Source organism: Macaca fascicularis, chromosome 3 (genome assembly GCF_037993035.2).
Source record: "Macaca fascicularis isolate 582-1 chromosome 3, T2T-MFA8v1.1".
Classification (NCBI taxonomy): domain Eukaryota; kingdom Metazoa; phylum Chordata; class Mammalia; order Primates; family Cercopithecidae; genus Macaca; species Macaca fascicularis.
The window spans coordinates 3,117,022-3,133,559 of record NC_088377.1 but is presented as its reverse complement, the minus strand read 5'-3'; the positions used below and the strand labels follow the sequence as shown (position 1 = coordinate 3,133,559).

Genomic DNA, 16,538 nt, shown 5'->3' with positions numbered 1-16,538 from the left:
CTGAAATCCATATGGAACTAAAAAGTTATCTTTATCCCACAATTCAAAACTCCCGTCTAGAGCATCAGAAATGATGTACTTTTGGCATCCTGAAATGTCTTTCTCCTCCACCAACTGCTGTCTGCTGAGAGCTAGCCTTTCTTTCGGAAGGGCGGCTCGGGCAGGGCAAAGGGAGGCTTCCAGGGTTTGGGAGCGTCTGCTGATCCCAGAATAGTTGTTAGTAGCGACACCTTCTCCCTGGACCCCAGGACCCAAGGATAGCAGGTCCCACCCCAGCTCTGCCCAGCTCCTGCCCCTGCACAGAGCAGGACGCCGGTTGGGGTGGGCATTCTGTGGCATTTTGGGAAGATGGTGCTGTATTTCGGAGGCAGTGCCATCTCCTCTGGGGGATTTCGGTGCTGGTGGCAGAGGCATGAAAGGCTCACGGATAGAGGAACTGGTGTTGACCCCTCATAGAAACGAAGTCACCATCCCATGTGTGCAGAGAAAACCAGGGACTCCTCTGTTCAGAAGGAAGAAATGGCGGGGCCTGGTGGGCCTGGCAGCGGCGTGGAGGTGGTGGGCTTGGAACTGTAGTTTCCATTCCATAAAAAGGTGTCGTCGGAAAGGTTGGGGTTTTTGGCAAAGAAGGGGGGTCCCTGGGGAGACTGCGTGTGGGTGAGAGCCTCTGCCTGGCCGGTTCTGGAGGAAGAGGGTCGCAGGGACCAGCGACGGGAGGAGGGTCACATGCTGCGGCGAAGGACCTGGGATTGGGGGTGGGGTGGGCTGGATGGCGGAACACGGGGATGGGCCGGTACCTCTCCAGCTACGGATCTGGGATGAGGCAGCCTGTGAGTGCGCTTGGGCTGTGTGACGGCACCAGAGGCTGGGCTGCAGCTGCAGGCCTGTGGTCGTCCTGCGGTCCTGGAGGTCCTGGAGAGGTCAAGGATTCCTCCCGAGGCTTCTCACCTGGGCTCTGACTGCACACAGTCTCCCCTTTTCATAAGGATACTGGTCACGTGGAATCAGGGCCCATCCTAATGATATCATTTAACTTAATTACCATTTTAAGAGCCCTTTCTCCAAATAAGGTCACATCTCAAGGACCTGGGTGTTACCTTTGTGGAAGGAACCCAGTTCACCCTAACAAAAGGTGACAGAGTTGGGTGTGGGCGTGTGGGGCTGGGCTCTGATTGGCAAGCAGTGTTCTGCCCCTGCCCAGACAGAGGCGGCCTCGTCCCTCACCTTTGCTCCCCTGATCTAAGAAGGTGCAGACCCTGGTAGCTTGTGCGGGGGCCATGACGAAACCCAAGAAGCAGCCATCACACCCCAGGACTGAGATGCGCTGACGCCAGGCTTCCGGGCGACCCAAACCTGTTGTTTAATGAAGGGACTCAGAAGCAGCTCAGTGTCCTCGGCATCTTGGTGGTGTCTGAGCAGCCGTGGAAAGTGCCATGGGGACTGGAGAGGCCCACTGTCCCACCTCCTGGCTAAGGCATCCAACCCCAGAAATCAGATGGAGCCCCAGAGGTCCACGGGCCCCTGGAGGTCCCACCCTGTGTGGTTCTTCTCTCCCAGGCGTTCTCCAAGGGCCCTGGGGTGCTGGGGGCCTGCCTGGGCTGCCTGCTGCAGTCAGGGTGTCAGTGGTGCCACCATCACCAAGTGAGAGGAGGTTCCGCGTCGCTTGCCAAGTAGCTTTATGTGCCTCCGATGGGATGTGGCAGGAAGCACCCAGTGGCTCTGCCGTGCATTCTTGACCAGAAATGTTGAATCCGAGTTAATTATGAGGAAACGGACAAATGCAGGGTGTGGGGCACGCTGCAGAGAGCTGCCTCAGCCTCTTCAACACCGTCAGGCCAGAATAGGCGGGGAGTGTCTCGGGGAAAGGGGGCAGAGAGACACGCCATCCAAATGTATGTGTGTCCCCGTGGGGCCCTGCGTCCCCAAAGCTAGGAAGGTCGTCTGGGGACAGTTGGTGAAATGGGAACAGGGACGGGGATGTTTGGCAGTGTTCTGTCGGCGTTGGTTTCTTGGGTGTGCTGATGGTGTCCTAGTGAGCAGGCTGTCCTGATTCGTAGGCGATGTGGACGGACATGGGAGGAAGTGTCGTGACGTAGCCCGGGAGACCTTTTTAGCTTAAAGCCTGTGCATAAGAAATATGCAAGTGAATTTAGATGTTCATACATATTTCATTGCAGAATATTAGTTTAGGGTGATCGATAAAAGACTTTCAACCCTAATGTCAAGCAAAAGAGACTTTTAATATATTCCACAATGATAAAACCCCGTGGAAGAAGGGCAGTGGGAATGCAGATTCCAGGAGCAAATGGAATGAAGCCAGCTGTTCAGAAGAGCTTTTTTTGTGGGGTTTGAAAATCGGTGCCAGTGGTGGCTGTGAAATCATGATGGCGTTTAGGTTCTACTAGCTACATTGGAGAGAAAGAAAAAAGCTACGCTTTACAAAGTCAAAATCTACAATATGTCAGACTTTACACCCCTTGCATATTTAAACTTGGGCTTAAAAATGTAGAAGTTGGCCGGGCGCGGTGGCTCACGCCTGTAATCCTAGCACTTTGGGAGGCCGAGACGGGCGGATCACGAGGTCAGGAGATCGAGACATTCCTGGCTAACACGGTGAAACCCCGTCTCTACTAAAAATACAAAAAACTAGCCGGGCGAGGTGGCGGCACCTGTAGTCCCAGCTACTCCGGAGGCTGAGGCAGGAGAATGGCGTGAACCCGGGAGGCGGAGCTTGCAGTGAGCTGAGATCTGGCCACTGCACTCCAGCCCAGGCGGCAGAGCGAGACTCCGTCTCAAAAAAAAAAAAAAAAAAGTAGAAGTTGTCCAGGTGCAGTGGCTCATGCCTGTAATCCCAGTGCTCTGGGAGGCTGAGGCTGGAGGATCACTTGAACCTAGGAGATCAAGGCTGCATGAGTCATGATGGCATCGCTGCCCTCACTACAGCCTAGGTGACGGAGCGATATCCTGTCTCTATAAATAAATAAATTTAAAAAATCTAGATGTCAACTTCACATTGCCTGGGGATATATAATTTTCTAAAAATCACCTTAATGGGCTCACGAGCTTTTGGGGGCCACTGCGTCCAGGCCCCTCCCAATGCTCTCCTGCTCTGCCAGCCCGAAGGACTTTGAAGCTGGAGACGGGGACCCGTGTGGCCGAGCAGGGCACCTTCCTCACCATCACCCTTCTGCAGGGAGGGAGGCGGCCTCTGCCCACTGCCATTGGAGGTTTGCGCAGTCACGTTTATCAAGGAGGTCCAGGTGGGCTGCGTGCAGGGAGGCGGAATAGGGTACCTGCGAGGTCTGTGAGTGCGACTACACTGCTGGCTGGACAGACATGGGGCGATGGCCCAGGGAAACTGTGCTGGGCATTCTTGCTGGGGCAGGCAGGCGGGAGAGCCCCCTGAGTTCTGCTGGCTGGAATTAAGCAGGTGAACAGCAGGTGTTTCTTGGAATGGAGCCTGGTCCACAGTAAGTGATGAAGACATGTGTTTTGACTCCGTATCTAGGACCTCCAGGAGGTAGAGGTTGATGATCCAGCCAGGTGGCCGTCAGCGAGGGAGCACGTCAGAAAGCTGTGGGCCATGCAGACCGCTGGGGGACACTGTCCCAGGTGTGACCATGGGCCACAGAGCAGGGTGGTGGACTTGCTGCTAGAATTGGGCTCCTGGGCTGAAGCCAGCCCCTCTGATGTGGCCTTGGCCGGCTCCATTCACCCTTTTTGAGACTTCCTGCTGCAGAGACTTCCGTGAGTGGAGCTGGACCCGAGACGCCAGAGTTCCGGGGGCAGTGAGTGCTGTGTGGCACCTGGGCCAGGAGAAACGTGTGCCAGAGGGCAGGCGTGGGCTCTCCAGGGAGTCTGTGTAGACTTTCTAGCCCAGAGGTTCAGGTGATGGACCAGGGACTGGCCGCTTTGTGACACCGAGGATGGTTGATAAAGTGGATTCTCGAGGGGATGCTGCATCCACGTAGAGGCTGGGACATGCATGTGTGTCATGGCTCTGTCTGGCCCCCAAAGGCTGGGTGCTGGCTGCCTGTCAGCAGGGAGCATATCACCGTGGCACGTCCATGCCTTGGAGGTCACTCGGCAGCCACGGATGCGCCCCTGGGTGCTGTCCCGGGCCGTCTCAGAAGCACTGCGCTGGACCGGCTGGGCCAGATGCCGTGGGATTCTGTGTTTGTGAACCTCTAGAAAAGGTAAATTAACTGATAGAGGTGGAAAGCTGATCCGCGTTGTAGTGCTGGGTGGGGAAGGACGTGGATGGAAATGTTCCCTGTTGCAGTGTGGTGGGGTCACAGGTGGCTCAGCTTGTCAACACCCATCATGCTGTGCGCGGAGTAGCAAGCCCGTCTGAGTCCTGTGTGAATTGTCCCTGGGCGAAGTTCTCTTTTTTTGAGACGGAGTTTCACTCTTGTCACCCAGGCTGGAGTGCAGTGGTGTGATCTCAGCTCACTGCAACCTCCACCTCCCAGGTCCAAGCGATTTTCCTGCCTCAGACTCCTGAGTAGGTGGGATTACAGGCACCCACCATCACACCTGGCGAATTTTTGTATGTTTAGTAGAGAGGGGGTTTCACCGTGTTGGCCATGCTGGTCTCCAACTCCTGACCTCGAGTGATCCGCCTGCCTCAGCCTCCCAAAGTGCTGGGATTACAGGTGTGAGCCACCGCACCCGGCTGAGAATCTGATTTTTAAAAATAAACTTCGTGACTGGGCGTGGTGGCTCACGCCTGTAATCCCAGTGCTTTGGGAGGTCAAGTTGGGCGGATCACCTCAGGTCAGGAGTTTGAGACCAGCCTGGCCAACATGGCAAAACCTCGTCTCTACTAAATATACAAAAATTTGCTGGACATGGCGGTGCATACCTGTGGTCCCAGCCACTCGGGAGGCTGAGGCACGAGAATTGCCTGAACCCAGGAGGCGGCAGTGAGCCGAGATGGTGCCACAGCACTCTAACCTGGGCAACAGTGTGAGAATCTGTCTCAAAAAAAAAAAAAAAAAAGAAAAGTCAGATTCTTCTACTTTGCGCCCTAGCAATGGAATCAGCGCAGGTCTGCTGTGGAGCCCGGGCATCTGCTTCTTAGAGCATCACAGCTGATGTGCTGGCCCTCAAGCGGGCTTCTCGGGACCCCGGTTCTTCTGGGCCAGTGTGAAGTGATGTGTGCCCCTGGGTGAGAACTACCTGGTCTCCTGGGGCTCTGCTGTGTGCCAGGTGGGGCAGGTGATGGACTGCAGGGCGGCCCCCACCCTGTGAAACCCAAGGTCTGGTTGAATACATCATCTCTAGCTCAAGAAAGGCGTTCTGAGACAGCAAGCCTGGTCCGTCCCACGTGTCTGAGGCTCTGCTCTAAGGGGCCCCTGCCTACCCTGGGGGGCTGCAGTGTGTCTGGGTGAGCACTGACTTCTGAGCCTTGCTGCCTGGACTGGCACTGGCTCTACTACTGACTCCCTGTGTGGCCTCATATGATGCACTAAGCCTCTCTGTGCTTCTGTTTGCTCACCTGTCAACTGGGGCAGTGATGGCGTCCCGCTGGGGTTGTCTGAGTGTGGGAATGCGTGAGCGGTGTTCGACGCAGACCGTGGAACAAGTTAAGCCCCTAAAAAGTGTTTTTGTTGCCCCCTTATCTTTTCTGTCCTTTCTCTGTGGGGTAATAATTTCCTGTTGCCGCTTTGATGAACGAGCCCACAGTGTGGTGGCATAAAACAGTAGAACTCCTCCACCCCACAGTTCGTGGAGTCAGCAATTCAGAAGCGACTTAGCTGGGTGCCCTGGGGTTGCAGGTGAGCTGATGCCAGGGCTGGGCTCATCTGAAGGTTTGACCAGGGCCAGAGGGCCTGCCTCCAGGGTGGCCCCCTCAGGGGCATGAGGTCAGCCCCTTCCACACAGGCAGGACCTGCCGCTCACACGTCCTTGTGATGTGGCCATCCTGGGAGCAGAGCCAGGCAGAAGCCGCCCTCTCTGTGACCCAACCTTGACAATCACATAGCACATTTCTGCAAGGCTGTTCATCAGATGCAGCGACCAAGTCCAGGCCACAGTCAGAAAGGGAAGGAGGACCCCTCCACCTTTTGTGGGGAGGGGCGGAACTGTTTTGGGCCCATTTCTAAACCACGACCAGAGCTCTTGTCCCCACGGTGTCTGGGGAGCCAAGGGCCCAGTGTCCGGGAAAGGTGACTTTTAATGCTCCAGATTGAGAACGTCCAAGGGTGGTGGGAGCGACACTGGCATCGGTGGCCCCTGAGTGCCGTTCAGGCAGTGCCCGCAAATCCCTGAGAGGCGGAGGGCGGGGGTCTCCATGGAGGGCGCTCCATGGAGTCGGGACAGTGGGTTTCCCAGGAGGTTAGGGTGGGCGTCCATGGAGAGCCTTGCTCTGGGTGTAAGAATGGCCGCAGTGGGGGCAGCCGGCGGCGTGGAACAGGGGCCGCCCTGGGAATGTAGAGGGCCAGCTGGCACCACTCCAGAGCCTGCCCCTGTGCCGGCCATGGGAGTGCACTCGGTGCCCTTCCAGAGGGCCAAGCCAGGGGCTGGCAGCACCGCCAGCCTGACTGCCAGGGTTTCCCCTCCACCCGCGGGCTACAGGTTCCCCCCTCCACCCGGGGGCTACAGGTTCCCCCCTCCACCCGGGGGCTACAGTTTCCCACCTCCACGGGGGCGCCGCGGGTTCCCCCTCCACCCGGGGGCCGCAGGTTCCCCCTTCAAGCGGGGGTCGCCGGTTTCCCCCTCCACACGGGGGTCGCCGGTTTCCCCATCCACGCGGGGGTCACGGGTTTCCCCCTCCACCCGGGGGCCGCGGGTTCCCCCTCCACCCGGGGGCCGCGGGTTCCCCCTCCACGCGGGGGTCGCAGGTTTCCTCTTCCACATGGGGGTCACAGGGCCGCTCAGTAGCAGTGCTGCTGAGGGTGGGGGTCTGCCAGCTTCCCCGCCGAAACTGAGACTTGCGTAGAAGGAAAGGGGGAGCCCGTGGAGCCCCTGGGGAGTCGCTCCTTTTGTGCGGGAAACCAGAACAGAAATCTTTCAAGCTTAAAATACGCACACGAGCGTGGGAGTGAAAAGCATTGATTCCCACACTGAGGGGTTCGTGAGGCCTCCTGGCTCTGTTTGCAGAGATTTATTGTGCAATTTGGATCTTTTAAATGAGATACTAAATCAAATAAAAATTATGGTGCCTTCACCTTGAGTTAATCACTCTCAATATTTGGGTATATTTCTTCTAGTCTTTTCGTTTTTCTTTCTGGTTTGCATGGAAGAGTGTGTGTGTGTGAGCGTGGCATGTTTATGCCTGTGGTGTGTGTTGTGTGAGACTGTGGTGCATATGAGTGTGCTTGGGGTGGGGGGATGTGTTGCAGTGTGTGGTGTGTGGTACAAAGTGTGTGTGTGTGGCATGTGTGTGGTTTGCAGTGTGCTGTGTTTGTGGCGTGTGTGTGGTTTGTGGTGTATGTGGTTTATGGTGTGGTGTGGTATATATAGTGTGTGTGTGGTGTGTGTGGCATGTTTGCGGTGTGTGGCGTGTGTGGGGTTTGCGGTGCGCTGCGTTGTGTGGCGTGTGTGGGGTTTGTGGTGTGGTGTGTGGTGTGTGGGGTTTGTGGTGCAGTGTGGTTTGTGGTGTATGTGGGGTTTGTGGTGTGCTGTGTGTGGCATGTGTGTGGTGTGTGGCATGTGTGTGGTTTGTGGTGCGCTGTGGTGTGTGTGGTTTGTGGTGTGCTGTGGTGTGTGGTGTGTGTGGTTTGCGGTGCGCTGTGGTGTGTGGTGTGTGTGGGGTTTGCGGTGTCCTGTGTTGTGTGGTGTGTGTGGGGTTTGGGTGCGCTGTGGTATGTCGTGTGTGTGTGTGTGTGGTTTACGGTGCGCTGTGGTGTGTGGTGTGTGTGGGGTTTGCGGTGCGCTGTGTGTGGTGTGTGTGGTTTGTGGTGTGCTGTGGTGTGTGGTGTGTGTGTGGTTTGTGGTGCGCTGTGGTGTGTGGTGTGTGTGTGGTTTGCGGTATGTTGTGTTGTGTGGTGTGTGGGGTTTGCAGTGTGCTGTGCAGCATGTGTGTTTGAGCGTGAGGCATGTGAAGGGTGTGCAGTGAGCAGTACCCCGGTGTTCCCGTGGGGGTGTAGGCGTGGCCACCCTGACGCTGTCCCTGTCCCTGTCTTTGCAGGACGGCTGTCCTCAGTGAGGGGCCGTGCACCCGCTCCTGAGCAGCGCCATGGGCCTGCTGGCCTTCCTGAAGACCCAGTTCGTGCTGCACCTGCTGGTTGGCTTCGTCTTCGTGGTGAGCGGTCTGGTCATCAACTTCGTCCAACTGTGCACACTGGCGCTCTGGCCGGTCAGCAAGCAGCTCTACCGCCGCCTCAACTGCCGCCTCGCCTACTCGCTCTGGAGCCGTGAGTGTCTGCTGGGCCAGTCCCCGCCACCTGGGGCTCCCGTAGGGGTGGCGCGGGACCATGGACGGGGCAGTCGTGGGCTCTCAGGCCGGAAGTGAGGGCTGTGCGGGAGGCGCTGAGGCCATCTGGCTGGCAGGCTGTAGAAAGGCCACCTCTTTTCCTTAGCTTGAGCTGTGTGATGTGCCAGTCTGACCATTCTGACCCACAGCAATGGCAGCTTCCCACGGTTTACCAGAGCATATGGGAATCTTTAAACAAACAAAAGTAAAGAGAGAGTTGAGTTCTGTTCACCCATTACCAAGCTCCAGCAGCTCCCTACACGGCCCCTCGTGTGTCCTGCTCACACTGCACCAACACCGGGGCATGCTGAAGTGTATTTCAGCATGCATCCCTGAAAGAAAAGGCGTCCTACCTCCCTGCACATCAAACACATGTGTAGCTGTGTGTCTGTCCGTATGTGCTTCTGTGGGTGTGTGTGTATTTATACATAGAGAAACCAGTCTTTACCTGTCACGTGGACAGAGACTCAGAGGCTTGGTGACAACACCCACCGTGGACGGGTAACTGCTCACGCCAGGTGTGGTGGGGATGTGAACAGCCACATCTCTGGAGGGTGGTTTGGCAGTGGCTGTCAACAGTTTAAGTGGTTGCAATCTTCAACTCAGCAATTCCACAGACATGCAACCTACAGAGACATGTGCAAAAGTGTGCAACGGGACAGGTGTTCTCATTTTATCACAGGTATCCTCATTATTGTATTATTTTTATATTAGTACAAAACTGGCAGCAACCTAAGCACCTGTCACTGGAGACTAATTATGCCGCACCCATACAGGGACCCACTGCGGCCATCATGGAGAGCCTTCATCTTACACGTACAGTTTTAAGTGAAAAAGAAAGTATACAACAAAGTCCATAGTATGCTATGATTCATTTTGTTTCTTAAGAAAGGACACTGTGTGTGTGGTGTGTACATGTGTAGAAAAATCCCAGAAGGGGCTGGGCACGGTGGCTCATGCCTGTAATCCCAGCACTTTGAGAGGCTGAGGCAGGTGGATCTCCTGAGGTCAGGAGTTCAAGACCAGCCTGGGCAACATGGTGAAACCCCATCTCTACTAAAAATACAAAAAATTAATCCCAGCACTTTGAGAGGCTGAGATGGTGGATCACAAGGTCAGGAGCTCGAGACCATCCTGGCTAACATGGTGAAACCCCATCTGTACTAAAAATAAAAAAAAAAATGAGTCAGGCACGGTGGTGGGTGCCTGTAGTCCCAGCTACTCGGGAGGCTGAGGCAGAAGAATGGCGTGAACCCGGGAAGCGGCACTTGCAGTGAGCCGAGATCATGCCACTGCACTCCAGCCTGGGCGACAGAGCGAGACTCTGTCTCAAAAAATAATAATAATTAATTAATTAATTAATTTTTAAAAATTAGCTGAGCATGGTGGCACACGCCTGTAATCCCAGCTACTCGAGAGGCTGAGGCAGGAGAACTGCTTGAACCTGGGAGGTAGAGGTTGCAGTGAGCCGAGATCACACCAGCCTGGGCAACAGAGCAGGGCTCTGTCTTAAAAAGAAAAAAAGAAAAATCTCAGAAGGATGCCCGAGAAAACTGCGTGGTGCTGATATCCAGGGAGTGGGGAAAGGAGGGGATTCTTACATTTTATTTCACACTCTCATGCTGTTTCCATGTTTTTGCATGAGTGCCTGTACACTTTGTTTCATATGGGAAACGGTGAGCCCAGCTATAAACACTTTGTCTCATATGGGAAACCCTGGGTCCCAGATACACTTTGTTTCTATGGGAAACAGTGAGCACATACGCACTTTGTCTCATATGGGAAATGGTAGGCCTGTAACCTTGTCTCCACGATCTCCTTCCAATTCTGGAGCCGGTAGTACTGCTGAAAAGGCTGTTTATGTCAGCTAACTTTTTTTTTTTTTTTTGAGATGGAGTCTCGCTCTGTCACCCAGGCTGAAGTGCAGTGGTGCGATCTCAGCTCACTACAAGCTCTGCCTCCTGGGTTCATGCCATTCTCCTGCCTCAGCCTCCTGAGTAGGTGGGACTACAGGCACCTGCCACCACGCCCGGCTAATTTTTTTTGTATTTTTAGTAGAGACGGGGTTTCACCATGTTAGTCAGGATGGTCTCGATCTCCTGACCTCGTGATCCACCCACCTCGGCCTCCCAAAGTGCTGGGATTACAGGCATGAGCCTCTGCGCCCGGCCTATGTCAGCTAACTTTCTATGCCTAGGACACTCCACCGTCTGCAGAAAGACTAGTGGAGTCTTTAGACCAGCTTGTCTTACATGTGTTATACCGGCTGGGCGCGGTGGCTCAAGCCTGTAATCCCAGCACTTTGGGAGGCCGAGGTGGGTGGATCATGAGTTCAGGAGATCGAGACCATCCTGGCTAACATGGTGAAACCCCGTCTCTACTAAAAATACAAAAAACTAGCCAGGCATGGTAGCAGGTGCCTGTGGTCCCAGCTACTCGGGAGGCTGAGGCAGGAGAATGGCGTGAACCCACGAGGAGGAGCTTGCAGTGAGCCGAGACTGCACCACTGCACTCCAGCCTGGGCAACGGAGCGAGACCCTGTCTCAAAAAAAGAAATAATAAAAAATAAAAATAAAAACAAATGTGTTATAGCTTCAGTTCCTGATTTTTTTTGTTTGTTTGTTTTTTTAAATAAAAGACTGCTTTTTTTGTGGGAAGGAAGAATTGGAAATGCTATAATATAAAATATACAAATGAGTTATTCATAAGTATAACTGGATAAGATGAATACATACAAAAAGGGCAAATATTAACTAATGAAAACTAAATTACAGACTCTTACTTTCTAGCAATATTCTGAAGCTAAAATACTACAAAACAGCTAAATCCTGGATGAAACTGGCTTTTTAATGCATTTCTGGGCTCGCAGTAAGGAAAGAAAAACCTCTTAGCTCCACCCTTCCACCAAATCCCTTTAGCAAAAAACAGGGTGTGTGTGCGAAAATGGAACGTCAGCACTGCCTTTGAGGAGCCTAACCCTTGGGCAGCTGTAACAGAGGGAGCTGAAGCTAAACCAGGACTCTTGAGCGAGGGCATGAGACAAGCTAGGTTAACACCATGGGTCTCAGCAGAGGCAAACAAAAGTACACTCTGGGGAAAGTCTCTCATTTAGGCCTGAAGAATCCCACAGATTAAGAAAAATTAAATAGGAGTTCATAATCGAGAATGACAATGTAAACAGCAGATGTAGACCAAAGACCACCAAAAGTGCCCCGACTTGAAAAAGAACCAAGTAGAACTGCTATCAATGAAAACTGTAGATATTTTAAAGCAAAAACTTACAGATGGATTTTGTATCAGATTAGACACAGTTAATGAGAGAAGAATGGGTACACCAGACATCAATGTGAAGAAATCATCCATTGACCACAAAGGAGATGAAAAATGTGAAATAGGACTGAAAAGATGTAAGGACAGAATGAGCAGCTTCATAAAATAGGGCTTTGGCCCCCGCCCCCAAAGGAGAGAACAGGAGAAGCCACGTAGGAAGAGAGGATGCCTGAGGACCTCCTGAACTAAGGAAGGTACGATTCTGCAGTTACAGGGAGCCCATGTACACCAACCAGGGCAAATGCACAGAAATCCACACCTAGGCAGGCCCTGGGGCATCACAGACCATCAGAGACAAGGAGGAGCCCGGCACAGTGGCTCACGCCTCTAATCCCAGCAATCTGGGAAGCTGAGGCAGGAGGATCACTTGAGGTCAGGAGTTTGAGACCAGCCTGGCCAACATGGTGAAAACCTGTCTCTACTAAAAATACAAAAATTAGCTGAGCCTGGTGGCACATGTCTAATCCCAGCTACTTGGGCAGCTGAGGCAGTAAAATCGTTTGAACATGAGTGGTGGAGGTTGCAGTGAGCCAAGATTGCATCACTGCACTCCAGCCTGGGTGACAGTGAGACTCTGTCTCAAAAAAAGATGAGGAGGTCCTCAAATCCCCAGAGAGGAAAGCTGGAGAACCACGCTAGATGGTCAGCAGTGAGGCCGACAGCAGATTTCTCATGGCAGGCAGCAGTGGTGGGAGACGGTGGAAGGTCCTCAATGTGCTGGAAAATGGCCAACCTAGCACTCTGTGTCGTTCAAGAGTGCAAATGAAATAAAAAGTGGTGCACTCCAAAAAAATGAGAGCTTTTACTGCCCATAGATCTTCACTTAAATATTTTTTAAGGATGTGTTTCAGTAAGAACAAAAATTATAAAAGTAGGGTTTAATTTTCAAGAAAGAATAGTAGCCAAAGAAATTAGGAGGTGGATGAATCTAAACCCTATGTAAAATAAAAACTATGCCTGGCCGGGTGTGGTGGCTCACGCCTCTAATCCCAGTACTTTGGGAGGCCGAGGCAGGTGGATCACCTGAGGTCAGGAGTTCAAGACCAGCCTGGTCAACACGGTGAAACCCCATCTCTATTAAAAATATGAAAATTAGCCTGGCATGGTGGGGGGCACCTATGATCCCAGCTACTCGGGAGGCAGAGGCAGGAGAATCACTTGAACCTGGGAGGTGGAGGTTGCAGTGAGCTGAGATTGCACCACTGCACTCCACCTTGGGTGACAGAGCGAGACTCTGTCTCAAAAAAAGAAAATAAATAAATAAATAAATAAACAGGCCGGGCGCGGTGGCTCACATCTGTAATCCCAGCGCTTTGGGAGGCTGAGGCAGGCGGATCATGAGGTCAGGAGATCAAGACCATCCTGGCTGACATGGTGAAACCCTGTCTCTATTAAAAATACAACAACAACAACAACAACAACAAATACAAAAAATTAGCTGGGCGTGGTGGTGGGCACCTGTAGTCCCAGCTACTCGGGAAGCTGAGGCAGGAGAATGGCATGAACCCGGGAAGCGGAGCTTGCAGTGAGCTGAGATCCGGGCACTGCACTCCAGCCTGGGCGACGGAGAGAGACTCCGTCTCAAAAAAAATAAAAAATAAATAAATAAATAAATAAATAAATAAATAAATAAATAAACAACAATGCCCAAATTGTGAGGTTGGAGAAAGGCAGGTCTGAAACGGTGGGCAGCATAGCCCAGGTATCAGGACCAGAGTATCCAAGGTGGGGATTCATGTTCTGTGTTTGTCAGGAAGCGCATTCAGATTTTTTTTTTTTTTTTGTGAGGTGGAATCTTGATCTGTTGCCCAGGCTAGAGTGCAGCGGTGCAATCTCAGCTCACTGCAACCTCCACTTCCCAAGTTCTAGAAATTCTCTTGCCTCAGCCTCCTGAGTAGCTGATATTACAGGTGCCCACCACCACACTTAGCTAATTTTTTTTTAATTTTTATTTTTATAAGAGATGGTGTTTCACCATGTTGCCCAGGCTGGTCTCAAACTCCTGACCTCGGGTGATCCACCCGCCTCGGCCTCCCAAAGTGCTGAGATTACAGGCGTGAGCGCCCAGCCCAGGTTCAGATTTTAATGGTAACTTTGTTAAGTATAGGATAGGAAAAAAGAGAGATCAAACATAACTTCCAAAGTATTAGAAAAAGATGAAGAAAGAAAAGGCAAATCTCTTTTGTTTTTAATGCAAGAAAATAGAAAATAGAAAAAGAGCGTTAAAATAAGGAATATTGAGGTATACATTAAGAAGATCAATATAAAATTCCCAGATATTTGGAATGACCACAAATACACAAGAAAAGCACCTCAGTAAAAACAAAAGTAATCAGCCTCTCCATCTGCTGGGCTTGCGTGGGTGTGTGAATTCCCTCTATGACTCGTTGGATTTGGGATTTTCTCCACTTAGATGTATTTCCATGAATACGTTTGTGGGAGCCCTTCTCCAGTCAGAGCTATGTGGAAGCTTTTTCCAGTTCAGTGGTGTATGGTGAGAGCAGACATCACAGTGGCTTTGTCGCTGTTTGTTTTTGAGACAGGGTCTTGCTCTGTTGCTCAGGCTGGCGTGCAGTGGTGTGATCTTGGCTCCCTGCAACCTCCACCTCCTGGGCTCAAGCAGTCCTCCCACCTCAGCCTCCTGAGGAGCTGAGACCACAGGTGCGCACCACCATGCCCAGCTAATTTTGTACTTTTTGTAGAGACAGGGTTTTGCCATGTTGCGCAGGCTGGTCTCGACCTCCTAGGCTCCTGTGATCCTCCTGCCTCAGCCTGCTGGGCTGCTGGGATTACAGGCGTGAGCCACCGCACCAGCCACAGTGGTTTTTAATGACTCTGAACCACTGTTTTATTTTCTTCATTCCTATTCTCGTTCTTTAATGCCGGGTACTTTCTTGCTGCCCATTTTGAACTCACTGCCAGTGTGTCTCTGCTGTCATCTGACCTGCAGAGCTATAGGTGCTGGGGCGAAGGGTGCAGGTTTGGAGCCGTTTAAAGAGCCTGGCCCAGGCTCCTCCCTCCCTGCGGACCTCGGTCAGGGCTTCAGTGTCTAAACCTCAACTTTCTCATCTGCAGAGCACAGACAAAACCACCTGCCTTTGAGCTGTATTATAAAGCCTAAATCAGCACGCACAGCAGGTGCACAGCAATGCGTGATAAATTGTTACTATTATTGGGTGAATTTTAGGGTTTTTTTGGTTTGTTTGTTGTTGTCTGGTTTTTTTTTTGTTGTTTTTTTTGTTTGTTTGTTTTGAGACAGAGTCTCTCTGTTGCCCTGGCTGGAGTGCAGTGGTGTGATCTTGGCTCACTGCAACCTCCATCTTCTGAGGTTCAGGTGATTCTCATGCCCCAGTCCCCCGAGTAGCTGGGATTACAGGTGCCTGCCACCACACCCAGCTCCTTTTTGTATTTGTAAGTAGAGATGGGCTTTTGCCATGCTGCCGCAGCTGGTCTTAAATTCCTGGCCTCAAGTGATCCTTCTGTCTTGGCCTCCCAAAGTGCTGGGATTACAGGTTTGAGCCACTGCACCTGGCCAGAATTTTAGATTTTTAAAAATCAGCGGTTGAAAAATAGGCTACGGCTGGCTTACTCATTGTGCTTTAGGGAAGCATATATTTGAGTGAAGGAAATGATGAAAGGAATTTCATGTCGGGCCCAGGAGCCGCCCACCCTGCAAGACAGTTTACAGATGCCCACTCTGACAGCTGTCTGCAGTTAGCCAGCGTCGGCCGAGGGGTCCTGAGATCTGCTGCAGGCTGCCCTCGCATGCCAACGGCAAGGGAAAAGGGCTGCCTGCCCCTGGGCTTGCCACAGGTGACCTTTGGATGGGACCATTGTCCAGACAGCACAGCTTGTCCCTCCGGAACACTCATGGGGAGTGTGCCTGTGTCTGGCTGGCTGTGTGGGCTCTCGTTCAGTTCATTCCTCCTCTCCAGCCCTCACCGGGCTTGACCCTAAAGGCAGAGGTCTCGAGCACTTGCCAGGGGCAAGCCAGTGATGGGGGCGCCCCTGCCAGGCCAGGCCTGCTGTGGGGCTTGGTTAGCAGGTCTTCTCCCCACACGCAGGACTTCCTCCCGCCCACTGCCTCTGCCCACAGGCGACCTTTCTCTTTTAAAGGAATTGGGGTACCTTGGTGCCCCCACAAACCCTGAGTTCCCTCTCTCCTTTCTGCGTCCTTTCTGCTTGCCTGCGTGTGCACACAGCACCGTGACCTCTGGGAAGGCACTTCCCTGCATCTGCACACTGTCTGCAGGCGTCTCTGGCCATCCTGGGCTGAGCTGCGTGATCTCGGGTAGCGGCCCCTTGTTCACCCGTACAGGATGTCTTTGGAATTGGTCTCTAGTGTCCTTTATAAATAACTGGTATAAAAGAAGCCCAGGGCGATGGCCTTGCAGAGAGCCCACACTTCAGAGCTGGGCTGGTGTCCAGCACAAGAAACCTGCGGCCGTCCTGAGCAGGAAGCCGCATCCTGGTTCTGTGAGGCCGTCCTTCCCGGACGACTGGCTGGGGGGCACGAGACTCCGGCAGCCGACAACACGCCCACCTGCTTGGCCTCCCTCTTGTCCTTCCCTACACGGCCCTCTGAACGGGACTGTCTCCCTCTGAGGCCTGCGTGTGACAAAGATGTGTGGTTCTCACCATGGAACCCTTCAGCCCTGCAGTTCTCCTGAAGGTGAATGAGGGCGTCCCGGAGTCCCCATCAGGAGACAGACAATGCCGTGTTCCCAGCGTCCCCAGAGTCCCCACAGGCGTGCAGGTCTCCTGCCTGCAAACAGAGTTCCCAGCCACG

At 53.0% G+C, this 16,538-nt stretch overlaps 1 protein-coding gene and 1 long non-coding RNA gene across 9 annotated transcripts in view; both read left to right on the top strand.

Moving 5' to 3' along the window:
• The window catches only part of AGPAT3 (1-acylglycerol-3-phosphate O-acyltransferase 3), a 122,348-nt gene that overhangs the window by 84,823 nt on the left and 20,987 nt on the right, over nucleotides 1-16,538 (top strand). For all 8 annotated transcript variants that reach the window (XM_045389363.3, XM_074033934.1, XM_015446802.4 and 5 more), the window contains one exon: nucleotides 8,135-8,360. In XM_045389363.3, the coding sequence (XP_045245298.1) occupies nucleotides 8,183-8,360 (178 nt within the window). In that variant the 5' untranslated portion in view covers nucleotides 8,135-8,182. The remainder of the gene's footprint in view (nucleotides 1-8,134; nucleotides 8,361-16,538) is intronic.
• Nucleotides 8,367-15,793, top strand: LOC135969991 (uncharacterized). The gene is made up of 2 exons (XR_010585325.2): nucleotides 8,367-10,069; nucleotides 10,147-15,793. It is a non-coding gene; the product is annotated as an uncharacterized lncRNA (long non-coding RNA).